At 45.1% G+C, this 15,872-nt stretch overlaps 3 protein-coding genes across 9 annotated transcripts in view; 1 reads left to right on the top strand and 2 right to left on the bottom strand.

Moving 5' to 3' along the window:
- srcap (Snf2-related CREBBP activator protein) overlaps nt 1-6,559 on the bottom strand; it is a 40,441-nt gene extending 33,882 nt beyond the window's left edge. Inside the window, exons 1-3 of one of the 2 annotated variants that reach the window (XM_050059899.1) lie at nt 6,333-6,559; nt 4,300-4,376; nt 929-4,029 (exon numbers count right to left, since the gene is read on the bottom strand). In XM_050059899.1, the coding sequence (XP_049915856.1) occupies nt 929-3,790 (2,862 nt within the window). In that variant the 5' untranslated portion in view covers nt 3,791-4,029; nt 4,300-4,376; nt 6,333-6,559. Of the gene's footprint in view, nt 1-928; nt 4,030-4,299; nt 4,377-6,095; nt 6,238-6,332 lie in introns of those variants that run through there. The other variant, XM_050059901.1, reaches the window with a different exon arrangement.
- A 2,284-nt stretch (nt 6,560-8,843) lies between these two features.
- fbrs (fibrosin) overlaps nt 8,844-15,872 on the bottom strand; it is a 25,661-nt gene continuing 18,632 nt past the window's right edge. For 5 of the 6 annotated variants that reach the window (XM_050059294.1, XM_050059297.1, XM_050059296.1 and 2 more), the window contains 2 exons: nt 13,218-13,434; nt 8,844-11,860 (listed from right to left, as the gene is read on the bottom strand). In XM_050059294.1, coding sequence (XP_049915251.1) covers nt 10,270-11,860; nt 13,218-13,434 — 1,808 coding nt within the window. In that variant the 3' untranslated portion in view covers nt 8,844-10,269. The remainder of the gene's footprint in view (nt 11,861-13,217; nt 13,435-15,872) is intronic. The other variant, XM_050059295.1, reaches the window with a different exon arrangement.
- LOC126399398 (uncharacterized) overlaps nt 13,444-15,872 on the top strand; it is a 6,502-nt gene continuing 4,073 nt past the window's right edge. The window contains exon 1 of the mRNA XM_050059300.1: nt 13,444-15,791. Within this exon, the coding sequence (XP_049915257.1) occupies nt 13,799-14,596 (798 nt within the window). The 5' untranslated portion in view covers nt 13,444-13,798 and the 3' untranslated portion in view covers nt 14,597-15,791. The remainder of the gene's footprint in view (nt 15,792-15,872) is intronic.

Below are 15,872 nucleotides of genomic sequence, written 5' to 3'. Positions count from 1 at the left end.
GGATATACTGACAGAAATGAATATGATACAATAAGTATGTTTTCTTTAGTGTCTAATCATGTTGTTTATATTACCTTAAAATGAGCCGATATATATCTATAAAGATATATCTACACAGGGAGCAGGTCCTGTCTACAGAGATCACCATGTTGCACTGCCATGTTTCTACAGTAGCCCAGAACGGACAAACCAAACACTGACTCTAGACAGAGACATTCAGGTCACAGCCCCTCCAGGAGAAGAGCAAAAGAAAACATTTATCTTTTTAAAATTGAAACTGCTTTTTTCAGTGTTTTTACCAGTTTAAATCACTGGATCTGTTTGTTCGGGAGAGCAAGGGACCCCTGGAGATAATTCGGCTCCTGGTAAAAACCTCCTGAGCATCTGAGTTTTAAGTTGTCAAAGGCTAACGGCCGTCTCCAACAGGCCGCACAGCACGTGAAACTGCTTTATTTAGTGTTAACATAGTGTTTTAATCACACGGTCTGTTTGTGTTGGGGAGGAAAACAAAGCTCTGCGGATAATGCAGCTCCCACTAAAAACCTCCTGAACAATCAACACTGAAGGAACTCTAACGTGGAGCAGTTTCAGCTGGTTGCAATCTGCAGTCGTCACCACTTGATGCCACTAAACCCCCTAAATCTGACACACTGGACCTTTAAACAGAACGAATAGACATGTAAAATGTGCAGCATCTGAATGTTGATTTAGAATTTGAATGTCTCAGTAATGAATGACGCTTCAAAATATTCAGCTCAGCTCTACTTGAGTGTTTCATGTTGTTTAGAGTTACTTCCCAAATGTTCAGATCTGTTGCCTCGCTTGCCTCTTCATCCACAACTGTCATTCCTCTGCAACTTTCTAAGTCTCACATAAAACAGATTTAATATATATATATATATATGTAGATGATTTTTGATGACAATACCTTATGTGGTGAGCTGTGGGCGATCATCTCACTTTCTGTTTTGTCTTCATCAGGTTCTTCATCACTGACTTCCTCTGGACTGCTGACCTGTCCTGAAGTGGGCTCCTGAGCCTCAGTGTCCTCAGTTGGTTCGTCCTGCTCCATGTCGTCACCCTCCTCCTCAACATAGAGCGAGTCCGGTTGGCTGGCAGGGTCATCCAGACTGCTTGGTGCCATGACTGCACCGTCTCTTTCAACGGATGCTGAGAGCATGTAAAGGGCGTTAGGCGTCGTAGCTTCTGTCGGGGTGACAACATCCTGGGACGCAGGATTTGCTTTGCTTGAAGTTTTAGTAACAGTTAAGGCCTCTTTGTCAGATTTGCTTGTTGAGGTTGTGGGGGTGACAGATGCAGTCTGGCCAAGTTGAAGCGAGTTACTGCTCATAATGGGCTGCTGTACCTTGACAGGCAGGGCTGCTGACACTGAAGTTTTATTGACAGAGCATTGCGTCTGATCTTTATGGCCGCTAGGAGCCACAGGCGCACATAAAGAGTCCGAGACAGTTTGGGGAAGGCACTCCTCAGACAAAGAGGTGTGGGCATTGGCCAGATTGCTGGCTGCACTCTGCTGCTTGGACACCTGTGCCAAAAGGGGGGGTGGGTGTATCAGGAGAGGAGTTTCTCCCTGTTTAAGAAGGAGCAGCTTTGGATTTATAACACCAGAGGAGTGAGTGGTGCAGAGAGCCTCTGGTTTGGTTCCTGCGGGCACAGCAACATTCTGGACACTCTGTGATGGAGTCTCTGTCAAAGCAGGGGTGTCTTTGGTCCCTTCGAGTGAAGAAACATAGGCCTCACGCTTTGTGGCACTTACAACAGTCTGATTTAGAGAGGGCTGAACATGTAGTGAAACAGCAACAGGTACATCCTCACCAGTAACCACCGGGGATATGAAAGAGAGTGCACCAGTTGCTGCCTCTGCTTTCTGTTTTTGGGGAATCATTTGAATTACAGGAGAATCACTCACCTCTGTTTGGTCCAAGAGGGCTGCATTGACCTGTGTGCAAGATGTCACGATTTGTGGACTGGTGCCCGTCTGTTCAACAGCGAATGAGTCAGATGTAACAGCAGCTACTTCAACTAAACAAACCTCACTTGAGTTAGCCACTTCAACAGCTTGGTTAGCATCTAATACCAAATGCTGCCCGACAGCTGCTACCCTTGTGTTTTGTATGGACAAATTATGGGAATTACTGTTCGCCTGTATTTGATTTGCATCAGGCAACGAAGGCAAGGGCTGCTGGGAAATAATGACAGTGCCACTTTCATTAATTGTGTGAATAGATGGTTCAAGGTCCTCCTCAGAGTGCTCCAGTAATGCGTTGAATAAGTTCACCTCATATCCTGGAGAGTGAGGTATCTGTGCGCTACTGCTGGCACAGACTGTTTCCTCAGCAACCTCCTCAACCAGGGTGCAAAACTCGTACACTTCCACGGGTTGTGAGTCTAACTCAATATCTGCCTCAACACTCTCATACAGCTTTGGTTCCCCAGTAGAGAGTTCAGAGCTCAGCTCGTTAACAATGGCAGCTTCACAGACGCTGCCGTCTTCTCGCTGCAGGAGGTAACTCTGATTCAGGTGCATGTTAGACCAGTCCCCACTGATATGAGCCTCCTCTCTGACAACAACAATTTCTTGAGCTTCGGCTGAATGCACAAGCTCAGCAGTGAGTGGCGTCTCTGTTGTGGGGACTTGCTCGGAAGGATGAGATGTTTCTGCTTCAGCAACCTGCTCCGCCTGCAGTGAGACAACCAGGCCTGTGTCAAACAGAGGCGGTGCAACAGAGGGTTTGGAGGAACTCTCCTGTGTGGAGGAGCACTCTGGCACCATTGTTAAGTCGGATGAGGAGGGGTAAGTTTGTTCTTCCCTCATGCTTCTCTCCACCTGCTCTCCTTCCAGTGGATGGCAGCCCCTCTGGATGTTGCCGGACACTGAGCTTCCTTTCCCGGGAGAAGTGTATGATCCAGGAATCGGTTCTCTTGCCTTTGGGGTCTCAAGTATTTCAGCAGAGGGAGGTTGTGTTTCTTTGTGAGAAGTGTCAACAAGCTCTTTAACGTGCTCAAACATCTCAACTGCTTCCAAAGAATTTTGTTTCTGTGTTTCTCTGGCATCATTTGAGATCTCTCTGATGATTTTCGGTTGTGTTTTTGACAGGTCAGTTTGTTTAATCTCACTGTCGACAGGTGAGGGTAAAGGGAGCGGAGACGATTTTGAGTCCTGGCGGCCACCTGCCTGCCCTGGCGGAGGTATATGGCTGCTTTGATTTGCGTGGACAAGTGGGTCCCCATCAGGCTGCTCCGTAACCCCGTGTTCTGTGGTGTCTTGGACTTTAACACTTGATTGTGGGATAGATGGAGATGAGGCCGTGAAACAGATTTGAGACTGGGGTTGAGGGAGAATATTTCCGCCTGTGTGCTCTTTTCCACCAAGTTCCATGTTTGTTCCAGTCTCTGGTTTATATTCCAATGTGACAGACTGTTTCTCCTTTGTCCCCGTAATAACCACAAGTCCAGCACCTTCTCTAGGTGGCTGAATCTGGTTTGTCTGGCTAATTGAGTGGCTTTTCTCGTTATCAGTTTGTGACCCGTATTGCAACTCCTGCACTGTGCTGTCAATCTGTATATCTGTGGCGAGAGGGGGACAAAGGGAAGCTGGAAGCCTTTGCATCTCAGCGGAGGAACTACAGTCCTCACTGAGGGATGTTTGCAAGGACCTCGAAAGTCTGACAGTGCTCTCCTCAGCAGGGACTTGTTCTGAGATGCTGTCCTTGGAGTTGCCGCTGATCGGGAGAGTCTCAGGCAAGTTGGTCTGAGGGGCGTTCTCCATGCCGAGGAATGCTGAGTCGTTGCTCTCCTGCAGTGGCACAGTGGACGGATTGGTGAACGGAGGGACTGGGCGGGAGGCAGCTGCGACCGGCTGCGGGGCATGCCGAGGTGACTCCCCAGCCACATTCTGTGCAGCCTGGGGGTTGCCACCCAGCACATCCACAGCCGGAGAGGCACGCTGCCGCACCGCCTCCTCCCCAGAGCTTCCTTCCTCTGTGCTGCCCCGGCTACACACTGCACCTGTGGGTGATACAGGCTGTTAACAAAAGTGTCTGGACAAAGTAAAGGCTGAAACAGAACAGGGAACAGAAAAAAAACAACTCAGCACAAATGAAATCTGTGCTACTGCTGCTGCTGCTGTGTTATTGCCTTTTAAATTCAAGTACAGGACAGTGTATTCTCCTTTAGGCAAAACACACATCTACATTCAAACATTATTTTCCACGATCAAAATCTCAGACAAAAGAAAAGTCCATCATCAAATGTGTGAGCAAAGCAACAACTTCTCACCTGTCTGTGGTGTGAGACACAGATCTTCTGTGCTTTCTACTTCCAGGATGCTGAAATTAGGGTCCCCTCCACATATTCTGAGGAGGCAGAGATACAGACGAATGTTAACTTCATTATTTCAACCAATCGAGCAACTGCAAATCTCCACGTTACCATTAAAAACTCTGATGTAGTGCAGGAGCATATCTGTGCTCCCAGGGTCCTGTGTTCCCCGGCTCAATATCCTCTGAAAATGATTCATTAAGAAGACGTTTCAAAGGGTTTTATCTTCTCAGCAATGTTCTTTCCCGAGGTCAAATGTTCAATGTATGTCTCCCTGGTTCAACACGCTGATATCACACACTGACTGACTTACAGCCATCTGATGTTACACTCTGAAATCGGCACCCTTAAATTTGTGGGACAGTTTTCTTGACTTCAGACATTCATATCTCCACAGTTGGTGAACAGATTGTGAACTTGACATCCCTTAGTTCTTTTACTATGTGAACTGCAAAGCTCATAAAATGTTAGTTTCTGTCATGAGGCACGGGACACTGGGAACACTGGACACTGGGAACACTGGACACTGGGAACATGGGACACTGGGAACACAGGGATGACCCTATGCTAGCCACACAACATCATGGCTGTAGAGTTTTGCAATAAAGGAGCCAATGCTAGAATTAATTCCATCAGACATTTGGTAAACACAAGAATCTCAATGTGTGGGACGATGAGCAACATGTCTCGTCACGAGAGCAGCAGCAGCACTCAGATAGCTGAGGCTAGCCAGCTGCTAGGAGCACATACACGGCTGTGTTTCAGGGCATCTTGCAGCAGGAACAGAAAGACTCAGTGAAGCAGCACTAACCGAGCAGCTCCGTTAGCTAGCTCCGTTAGCTAGCTCTGTTAGCTAGCTCCAAGTTGCATTTGCTGCAGTCGCCCACAGCAAGATGTTAGGGAATCTGCAGCACGCGCTCTCATGCTAAAAGCCGGGTGACCGAGCGCGCGGGCCTCCACTCATTCATTCATTTATCGTAAATGTGGCTGTAATTCACTGTGGTCAGTTGTAGCTACGTGAACTTGTAGATGATTATCTACCTCGACAAACTGCACCTTTATTCAGGAGGTGTCTGTGTGTGTTGGCCGCGTGCATGAGATGAAAGCTGTGTGAGTGTTAATAAAACCACCAGCTTTGGATCGTGATCTGCACTAAAGCCACACATTGCGCTGGTTACACGTTAACGCCTAAACGCGACCGGTCTGGCTGGTGTGGTTAGCTGGCTAACGTTAGCTCTTCACAATAACACTTGCTTGGGTGGCACTAAAAAAGGAAAGGCTGCTAACTAACTAGCAAGGTACAAGAGTTTAGTAAAGGGTGCGTTCATTTTGATGCGCAGGCGCCCCATCCCCGCCCGCAGTTATGTAATGCTCCAGCCCTGAAACAAGCCCGTTTGTGCCGACACATTTCACGAAGTTACTTCGCTGTGAGACAAAAAAACATCTGAAAAGTCGCATTAAAACGCGCTTGTGCATCATGCACTATAGAGAGGGGGACAATCGCTCGTGACGTCATTGCGTGGGGTCAAATCTTGTTTCCATGAAAATAAATACGTTAAAATTATTCCGTTTTCAGCACTAATACGTGTCACTGACTGACCAGATATAAAAAAGAGCGAAGGATCAATGTTATAAAAGTTCCATATAAATTTTGCAATGATTATACGGGGGATTTAGGGGGACCCAAACGGTCCCACGGCTGGCTCTTTACAATCGACGGAAAGGAAGTAGTTGTTCAACGGTGACCAGTTTACCTGAGCGCTGCTTAAATTGGGAATTATTCGGCGTTGTGTGTTTTTATTCCGGTGTCCGGTCTCGATTTGAACGTAGTGTCACAAGATTTTCACGCAGTATGTTCACAAAAACACGACCAAGTCAAATGCAGTCTGACTGTGTTCTTTCGTTAGTCCGAGCCCCCCCTTCAATCCCCCCATTACTTCCTCCTTGCCCCCCTCCCCTCTCCAAGGCCGCCATCTTAAGTTCCCACCTACCTGAAATTTCCGACCAATTTTCTTTTACTAAATTCTCGTTGAAGGAGTCGTCATCCGCGTAAAATCGCACTCAATCCGTGATGCCAGTAATCCAAACTGTCTCCCGGTACCCAACGAGGTACCACTAGGTCTGTGGGAAGAAGTTAAAATACGGACCGGGAGAGACTGGGTTTCGGCGCAGAATGTAGCGGTCGCGGGGAGGAGACTTTACGCAGCGAAATGGTGGAGGACCGCTGCTGCTGACAAAGTACACAACTCGGGGAAATCTCGCGAGATACCGTCAAGCGCGCCACTTGAAATTTTGGTGTCTCTGATTGTAGTTTGTTGTCAGAGGCGAGACTCCGGACTTATTGTAGTTTGATCGGTTTATTAACACCAGACTTTATAATCGATAGACTTATATTAACACAACTGACATGAGGCGACTATAATATGACACATTTAGATCATTATGTTCAGTTGTAACAACATAATAAACCTTATTGAGCCCCAGAGGAGACACTCTGCTGTTGAAGCAGCACACACACACACACACACACACACACACATATATATATATAGAGAGAGAGAGATAAAGTCAAATAAGAATTAACACTAGGTATATTTTTCAAGAAAGGCTTAAAAATGAATGGTGTAAAAACTACACAAGAACATATGGAGAGTGAAAGTGACAGTAGCAGCAGTGACACTTTGTCTGTAATAATATAGAGATGTAATATAAATATAATAGAGTTTGATCTTTACGGTGACAAACAGATGGTGATGAAGTATTCAGGTCCTCTACTGAAGTCAAAGTACAAATACCACACTGTAAAAATACTCTGTTACAAGTAAAAGCCTGCACTGAAAATGTTTCTGACCGAAGGATATCAGTATCATTACAAATGTGGGCTGTTTGAAGTGTTTAAAGTACTAATACCAGATAATACTCTGCTGCAAGGAGGCCTGAGTCCTGCATCAGAAATATTACCTTTAAAAGCATGTAAGTATCAGAAAACTAATTAAAGTAAAAACTAATGAGCAGTGGTGAGCAGAGGTGGGTTACTGAGGAGACTGTGTGTTAACTCTCCCATATATTACAATGGTAAACTATAAAAGGCCAGAACCCAGTTCTGAACCCAATAATATTACAGTGTTGCACTGAAATAATAACTTATGCAATGGTATTCAAGTATAAACAGGAAATGAACTTAAAGGTAAAAGTACTAGGCGACACAAAAAACACAAGTTTAAATGTCTTGCATTGAAATGTTACTTTTAAACCAATTTTGGCATTGATTATATGTGTTTTGGATTTGCACATTATTATTATTATTATTATTATCTTTGACTCTATTTGCAGCTGTTGCACATCACCTTCCCTCAGGATATACATATATATATATATATATATATATATATATATATATATATGTCAAGTTTTAGTTTCTTACCTTATAATCAGGAAATGTACTTAAAATATTAAAAGTACTCAATACAGAAAAATGTCTCCTGTGACTTTTATACTGTTTAATATAATAAAGATTATTATTACTTGTGCATTAATGTGAAAGCAGGTTTTCACTGTTGTTAATTAACTATAAGTTTCATCATTAATTAATCAGATTATTTTCTCCATTGATTTTAGTTTTTAAAAGATATTGTAAACAGTGGGAGATGCCATCACAATGACCAGAAGTGACACTTTAATTTGTTGAAACCTTAATATTATTCAAAGTATATTTAATATTATTACAGTTATTAAAAGAAGCTGCAAATCTTTACATCTGTGAAGAAGTAGTTGAGGAATCAACAAATCATTTCAGCTGTAGTTTCATTCATGACAAAACAGATTTTATGAGCTTGTCACGTTACGTGTGCAACAATCTGAATGTGTAAAATAACCAAAGCTGTCAGGTTAATGTGGTGGACTACAAGGTACAATATTTCCCTTTAAAATGAAGTGGGGTACAAGTGTGAAGTGACATGCAAATAAAGTAAAGTCCTTGATAAAATGTACTTGGTCACATTTTGCTTCTGGCTACATGTTATGATATATAATGTTTGTTATTGGGAATACATTTATGATGGAGGGACCTGGACATCTGAGGCACGATGATCTTACTTTAGATAAAGCCTGGAGAAAAGTGAAGTGCTTCCCTGCTCTGCTTTAAACACAGGATTATTAATATGACAGGTGCTTCAGAATTTCCTTTGGTCTGTTTGTGTAACAGATAAATGGATGGGAAATTCTCGTGTCAGCGATAATCTGTCACTCTGTGAAGAAGTAGTTTGGCTGATATAAAACTGAAACAGTTGGTCAACAGACAGAAAATTATTCATCTCTTTGAATAAAAAGGCCAGAAATTCACAACTAAAACATAAATATGTGCTTTGTCTTCTCTGATGTGTCAGCCTGGGTATTTTTCACTGTTGTCCAATACATCAAGAAAATAACTGGCAGGTAAATCAGCAACAAAAATGACAGTTGCTTTCCTGGTGTTAAAAGAACAAAAGAGCCACACGCCAGAGTAAACAACAATTCATTTAATAATTAATCTTTGTGGTCTCTAGGGGAGGGGTTTGAAAGGTATAAAATGGTCATATTAAAATAATCGACCCAGTCTTTTCCCTCTCAGGATACCCACTGTTTACTTGTCTTGTGACACAAGTCCTTATATATTTTTTTTTCAGTTCTTCAGCAGATGTCCCACTTATCCATGTATATAACTTATTTTTATTGATGAAACAACTCGACAGTTCAATGTACAAGGCTCCCATAGTCCCAAATGGATATAACACACAACCAATGACACACAGGCAAACCTCCCTCTCAGCATAATAAAGTCGTAGATGAGATCCGTGACGAGGCCGGAGGCTGCGATGGAGACGGCTTAATGTTCACAAGCATCAAAACAGTTTCCTGTGACGCGAGCCTTTATGCTTTGTCTTCTGAAACAGATTACTACCTGGGGAGAGAGTACTGGTTGATACCCGAAACAAAGACAAATAACATAACAGTGAATATATTTATTATTATAGAAGATAATTAATGTTAAGAATAATAATTACAAAGGCAATTTCTCTAGACTACTATAATCTGGTCCTGCTCATATAGTCAAGAGGAGAGTGGGAAACAGTTACAGGAAGCTCTAAAGTTCTGTGTTCACTCACACAGTGTAGCACAGTTCATTTCGCCATTCATCCTTTGAAAACAAAAACAATAATAGCCAAAGAAAAAGGTTGAATCTCATTATGAGTGAAGCTGAGGGGTTCAATTTTTGGGGTAAAGCAGGAAACTGAGGTGCGATGCTTACGGATCTTCATTAGAATGATCTCATCAATAATCTGTCTTTCCACAATGACAAGAAGACACAAAGACAGAACAGAAAGCACCACTTTACCACTGTATCTCTAAAATAACCCTCATACACCTAATCAGGGTTGATTCATGTAGAGGAAGGCTTTATAATAATATCCCATGAGTTAACCAAGCTGAGGATGAACCCTTGACGTGATTTCACAGTGTACATCCCTCTGGAAGTCATTTCCAATCCACCCGGAAAAAGGCTTGCTGAAGAGCATGGATCATAATTCACCTGACCAATGAAAGAAGAGCTGTCCTCTTCCTACAGCTTTCCAAATCCACCACTGTAATAACCAACAGCCAGTATAAAATAAAAATACACCAAGGATGCACAGAAACCATGTACCTTTAAATTGCACTGATAGAACCATTGCGCATATTCCAAGTCACACTGATGAGTCTTGCATTTCCCTCCCTACCATCACCTCCAGCCAGTCATGGTTACCCTTCCTGGGGGAGGGGGCTGGAGCTGGTTTGGTTGTGTGACTGGGAGGGCAGGGTTTAGTAGTCTGCAAGAGGAATAGGGGGCAGGTTGAGAGCAGCACAGTGATCCTGACATTTCCCTTAATCTCCTCCAGTGTAGTCCCTGTACTATCTGGACTCTCCGTCTTTGTGGGAGCTGTACAGTGTCAGCTCACCTGGCCCTCCAAGTCTACGGGGAGGTGTGGACGACCGGCTGGTGATGGACGGAATGAGGGGAGGCGGTGCCCCCACCGCCAGAGCTCCCACCAAGCCTGCAGGGGTCTTTGCCAGGATGCCGTTGGGCACGTGGTGGGGGTTTAGATGGCCGAGACGGGCGAAGAGGCCAGCGTGGTGCTGGGAAGCAGGAGAGGCTCCGTGGGGGAGCGAGTGGGAGAGAAGGCCAGGGTGGAGCTGCTCCAGGTGAGCGGCAGTAGCAGCATGAGAGGGGCTCGAGAGGTGAGGGCCAGTGGGGATGTGTGGGTGCATCCCAAAGTAGCGAGCCCGCTCAAAGTCTTCCCTCAGGATCTGGGCCCGCTGCTCCTCATCTATCAGTCCTCCTCCTGGGGGTCCGAGGTGAGGAGGGCGGTCAAAGTGAGGGGCCATTAGGCCGAACTCCTGGCGGACAGCAGAGGTGGAGGCAGAAGAGGTAGATGTCGGAGGGTGGTGAGGGTTGGCTGCTGCGGCCGCAGCTGCTACAGCCGCAACCCTCTCTGCCTCCAGAAGGCGCTGATGCTGGAGCAGTCGGGCCAAATGTGGATCGGATCGCAGGGCTAGGTGAGGGTCTGAGCGAAGTGCCAAAGCTTCTCTACGATGCTGATGTTGCTGCTGCGCTGCCAGCTCCCTCCAGGGGTCCCACGTGAAGCTGTGTGGACCCTGTGATGGTCCTTGGCCTGGGCCGTGGTGGAAACGGTCTCCTCCTGGGCCCATTACCAAACCCGCAGCGCCTGTGCTCCCCAGATACGCTTCAATGGCCCTGGAGCGGTCCAGCAGGGAAAGGTGAGAAGAAGGATTTGGAGTGGGTGGCATGAGGGGAACACCAGGAGTGGGAGTGAGCGATAGAGAGGAAGAGGAAGGGGTACCAGAACGAGGGTGGTGTGGATGGCTGTTGGGGCGGTCAAAGCTGTGGTTGGGCGCTGGGGGAGGCAGAGTGATGGGGATATGCTCCGGCTCCTCCTTCCGCTCCTCTTTGACTTTGACTGGAGGGAGAAGCAGCGGAGGTTTGGAGACAGGTGTTGTGGTCCGGTCAGACTTCTTGGCCTGAGACAAAGAAGTGACTGAGGCAGAAGCTGCGGAGGAAGAAGGGAGGTTACCGTCTCTTTGGGAGTGTGAGGGTTCGTTGTGGAGGCTATGTGCTGTTGGGGCCATCGGGCGGGGGTAAAGGTCCATTGGGGACGGGGCTGAGCGGTTGGAGGGCGGGGGAGTAGTGAGCACAGAAGATGAGGAAGACCGTGGTCTGTCTCTATCTGCTACTAAAGATGAAGAGCCAAGAGGAGGCCCCCGTGAAGACACTGTTGGCAGCGGCCTCTTATCCCCGTCTCTGTCTCGCTCACGGTCTCTGTCTCTGTTCAAGCTGCGTGTCAGGTCCTCAATAGGCCCACCGCTCCCCCCCAGGGCGCTGCTGTGGCCATTAATGTGGGACACTGGGGTGCTACTGCGGGGTTTGAAGGGAGGGGCAACTGGAGACATTCTCACAGGTTGTCGGCCATACAGCATGTTGTCTCTGCAAAACATAACGTGCACAACAACAGTTAGACAGTGGGAAGTGTTCACACCAATCCTCATGTGTATCACTTTAACTACATGGTTTTAGATGTAAATTATAAAAACATAAACAGTATATAACAGATGGATTTATAACAGAAGCTTTAACTGGCAGCAGTAACACCTATTTTTGTAATTAGCATTTTATTGAATGGTTCATAAGCTTTGTCACAATCAATTAAATCCTATATTAAAAAGGAGGAAATAAAAAATATACAAATAAATAAAATGTAGAAAATAGATCTCATTAAAGTTTCCTTAATATCAATGCCCTACAGCTATAAATGCTACTGTGGAATAGACTACCATGTTTTAGTGAATTCCATACATGACTGGTGACAGTTACTCACCGTTACCCTGAAATCACCAGGCTCTATTCAAATAATCAGTAATTTTAGTGTGTTTAGAGGCAGCATGTTTTCACTTCACCTAACTGGTTGAAATAAGGGTTAATTTCAACAACATCAGATTTGGTGATGACTGGAACAGTGGAAAGATGAACCAAGACGGTTTCTGTGAGTTTTATTTTGTCTCTGTTGACTCTGAATGAGGTGTGAATAACGATGATAAAATAACTGTTTATTTAAATGGAGTCTGGCGGGTTTGACGATAGCAATTTTGTGGCTGGTTGATGAAAAGAATCCTACTCTTTAACAAAAAGGTCTATCTCTGTAGGGATCATTCTGATAATCTTGTCATTTCTAAACTTATGACAATAATCTGAGCCTGTCAGTAGCAAAAACAAGTTATTTTAGTGGATGTAAACTGACGGTGTGAACATGTCACACTGCAGACTAGACACTACTGTCTGAGTCAACACTGGGCCAATATCAAAAGAGGTTGTTCCCATTAGTCACTGAGACACAAAAACAAGGGAAACACTGATTTTAAGTTCATTTGAGATGCAGAGAAACTTTTCAGCATGTAGCAAATGCTTGGTTTTCCCCCTTGGTGTAAAAGAATGTGACTTTTTGTGGGCATTCCTGTAATGACCTACTGTAGCTATGATCTCATCTAATTTACAAGCAACAAATTAATTTTCAGACACATAAAAAATGTGTATGTGTAACCTGCAGCAATGCAGATGTAAACACTGTCACATATCAGTAAAGGGTTGTAGACATGACAGAATTGTTGACATTTTGTATTTTGTTTTAGTGTGGATTTGTTTTTGTGAGCTGACAGGTCCCTGTCTCACTGTCAGATTGTGATCACAGCACTGCCCAGGGTAACGTGGTTATTAACTGCAGACTAATACCACAGCATCTTAATTAAATCAAATCGATTCCAGTATTAAAATCAGCTGAACACCATACCTGTCCTTTTCATCCTTGATGTGAGGGACGTCTCTCCTCTCCACGTCCTTCGCTCGATCCCTCTCATCCCGCTTGTCTGGCCCCTTCGCCCAGCTGGGGCCGGGAGGGAACCCAGACTGACCGCCATGTAGACGGTTCCATGGGTCATGATGGTTGGGCGTGGACAGGCCTCCGACGACACTCGCTGGTGAATCTTTGGGGCCAAACACAGATCCTGCTGCGAACCAGAAACATATATTCTTTGTTAGGGAAATAAAAAAACAGCAGCATTTAAATTAAATATTTTACTGCTACAGCTATCGTGGAAGTAAAATCTCTGTGCTTTGTTGTTAGCATCTAATATTACCCTGGTGAGCCTAAGTATCATGTCACAGCTCTTTCAAGTTCAAAGTTCAACAGTTAAAACTCTGAAGTGACACAGATCCATTTTTAAATTTTAAATTTGCTCACATGGCTTGAACACCTTTTGTTGCAGCATGTACAAAGGAAATGTTAATCAACAACAAGTTGGTTGTTGCTGAATTATCAGTTTAAATTGAAATTTATTCGGCCTACGATCAATAGGTCATAACACACCACTGATGTTTGTAGGCTGTCAAGGTAGTGAGTCCCCAGGACCCACAGGTGGTCAGTGTGGTGAGTCCCCAGGACCCACAGGTGGTCAGTGTGGTAAGTCCCCAGGACCCACAGGTGGTCAGTGTAGTGAGTCCCCAGGACCCAGGACCCACAGGTGGTCAGTGTACAGTAGTGAGTCCCCAGGACCCACAGGTGGTCAGTGTACAGTAGTGAGTCCCCAGGACCCACAGGTGGTCAGTGTAGTGAGTCCCCAGGACCCACAGGTGGTCAGTGTAGTGAGTCCCCAGGACCCACAGGTGGTCAGTGTAGTGAGTCCCCAGGACCCACAGGTGGTCAGTGTAGTGAGTCCCCAGGACCCACAGGTGGTCAGTGTAGTGAGTCCCCAGGACCCACAGGTGGTCAGTGTAGTGAGTCCCCAGGACCCACAGGTGGTCAGTGTAGTGAGTCCCCAGGACCCACAGGTGGTCAGTGTAGTGAGTCCCCAGGACCCACAGGTGGTCAGTGTAGTGAGTCCCCAGGACCCACAGGTGGTCAGTGTAGTGAGTCCCCAGGACCCACAGGTGGTCAGTGTAGTGAGTCCCCAGGACCCACAGGTGGTCAGTGTAGTGAGTCCCCAGGACCCACAGGTGGTCAGTGTAGTGAGTCCCCAGGACCCACAGGTGGTCAGTGTAGTGAGTCCCCAGGACCCACAGGTGGTCAGTGTAGTGAGTCCCCAGGACCCACAGGTGGTCAGTGTAGTGAGTCCCCAGGACCCACAGGTGGTCAGTGTAGTGAGTCCCCAGGACCCACAGGTGGTCATTTGAGTGCTAACATTCAGCAGGGAGTCACCTGCCCTATAGAAAGCTTCAGAGTCATCCACCACTAAAACGAGTTTAGTGATCACTCTCATACCTCTGAACTCAGCTGCTGCCCCTTCTAGTCTCTCACATTTTACCAAAACAGAAATCAATACATTTAAGAATAACTTCATTTATAGTCAACATTCTGTAATATATCTAATTATATATTTTTCACAATCTAAAAAGAACATTTTTAAATGAGATTTAATCCATAAATGATCAAATAAGCAAGTGTATAAATTTAATATTTCTTCTCTTATTCTCTTTCTTTCTGAAGAGTTTTAATGTTTTCCTTCTTACACATCGAGACTATGAACAAAATTAGATCTCGTCATGTGAGAGACATCTGTGCAGACGTGAGAAAATAGAGGCCGCCAGTGAAAATATGTTTTGAACACTGTGGCTTGACGGTAAAGCATTATCAGGTCATCATCAACATGTTCTTTCTGTTGACAAGGTAGTGTTATAAAAGAAAAAAGGGTGTGTCTCCTGGAAACATGAATAGCATGCTGCCATACTGGAGGCTAAAGAGGTGTGACGGCACGACATGTGACACAACCAGAGCGCCCTCTAGTGTGAGATATAACATACACATCCGCAGCGCTTTATAAACACTAACAGCGATAAGCGTTACGCACAGTCGCTGAGGTGGCTGAGCTCATCCTCTGTCCCTTTTACACAGACGTTCATTTGGCGCTGTTTCTACCTCCGCTGCCAGCTTTAAGGCGAGACAACTCTGTCCACCCATTACACGATCGTACCTTTTGTAAAGAACAGCGAATACTGCAAAATTCCTGTCTTGAACAGGAAGCATAGAGGCAACTAATGACAGCTGAGGTGTGAGTGATGACAAACAATATTCTTGGCCAAAGTAAAGACAAGTTCAGAGTATTTAATCTCAAATCTTTCCGCTGAGCAGCTTGTGTTAGAGTAACAAAGACTGTCAGGTAGCTAAAGTTACTACACTGAGTGCACAGGCACATTTTTAGTCTTGTTTACGTACTCAATCAGATAATTCCTGATTTCCCAAAATAATTTTGTAAATTTTACACTGCATATATTTAGGATAAGTTCCTGTATGGCTGCTTGCACAGAAGATGCTGTAATCCAGATGCATCTGAACATGTTTTGGGAGAAAAACATGAAGGAATGTCACCAGGTATGCTTCCTTTAGGTAACATCATTAGAAATCACTCTATAAATTTCCATTGTTATGCGGATGATACTCAGTTGTATTTAT

The sequence above is a fragment of the Epinephelus moara genome, chromosome 13 (assembly GCF_006386435.1).
Source record: "Epinephelus moara isolate mb chromosome 13, YSFRI_EMoa_1.0, whole genome shotgun sequence".
Taxonomy (NCBI): domain Eukaryota; kingdom Metazoa; phylum Chordata; class Actinopteri; order Perciformes; family Serranidae; genus Epinephelus; species Epinephelus moara.
The sequence above is the reverse complement of the archived record's forward strand: the minus strand, read 5'-3'. Positions and strand labels throughout refer to the sequence as shown.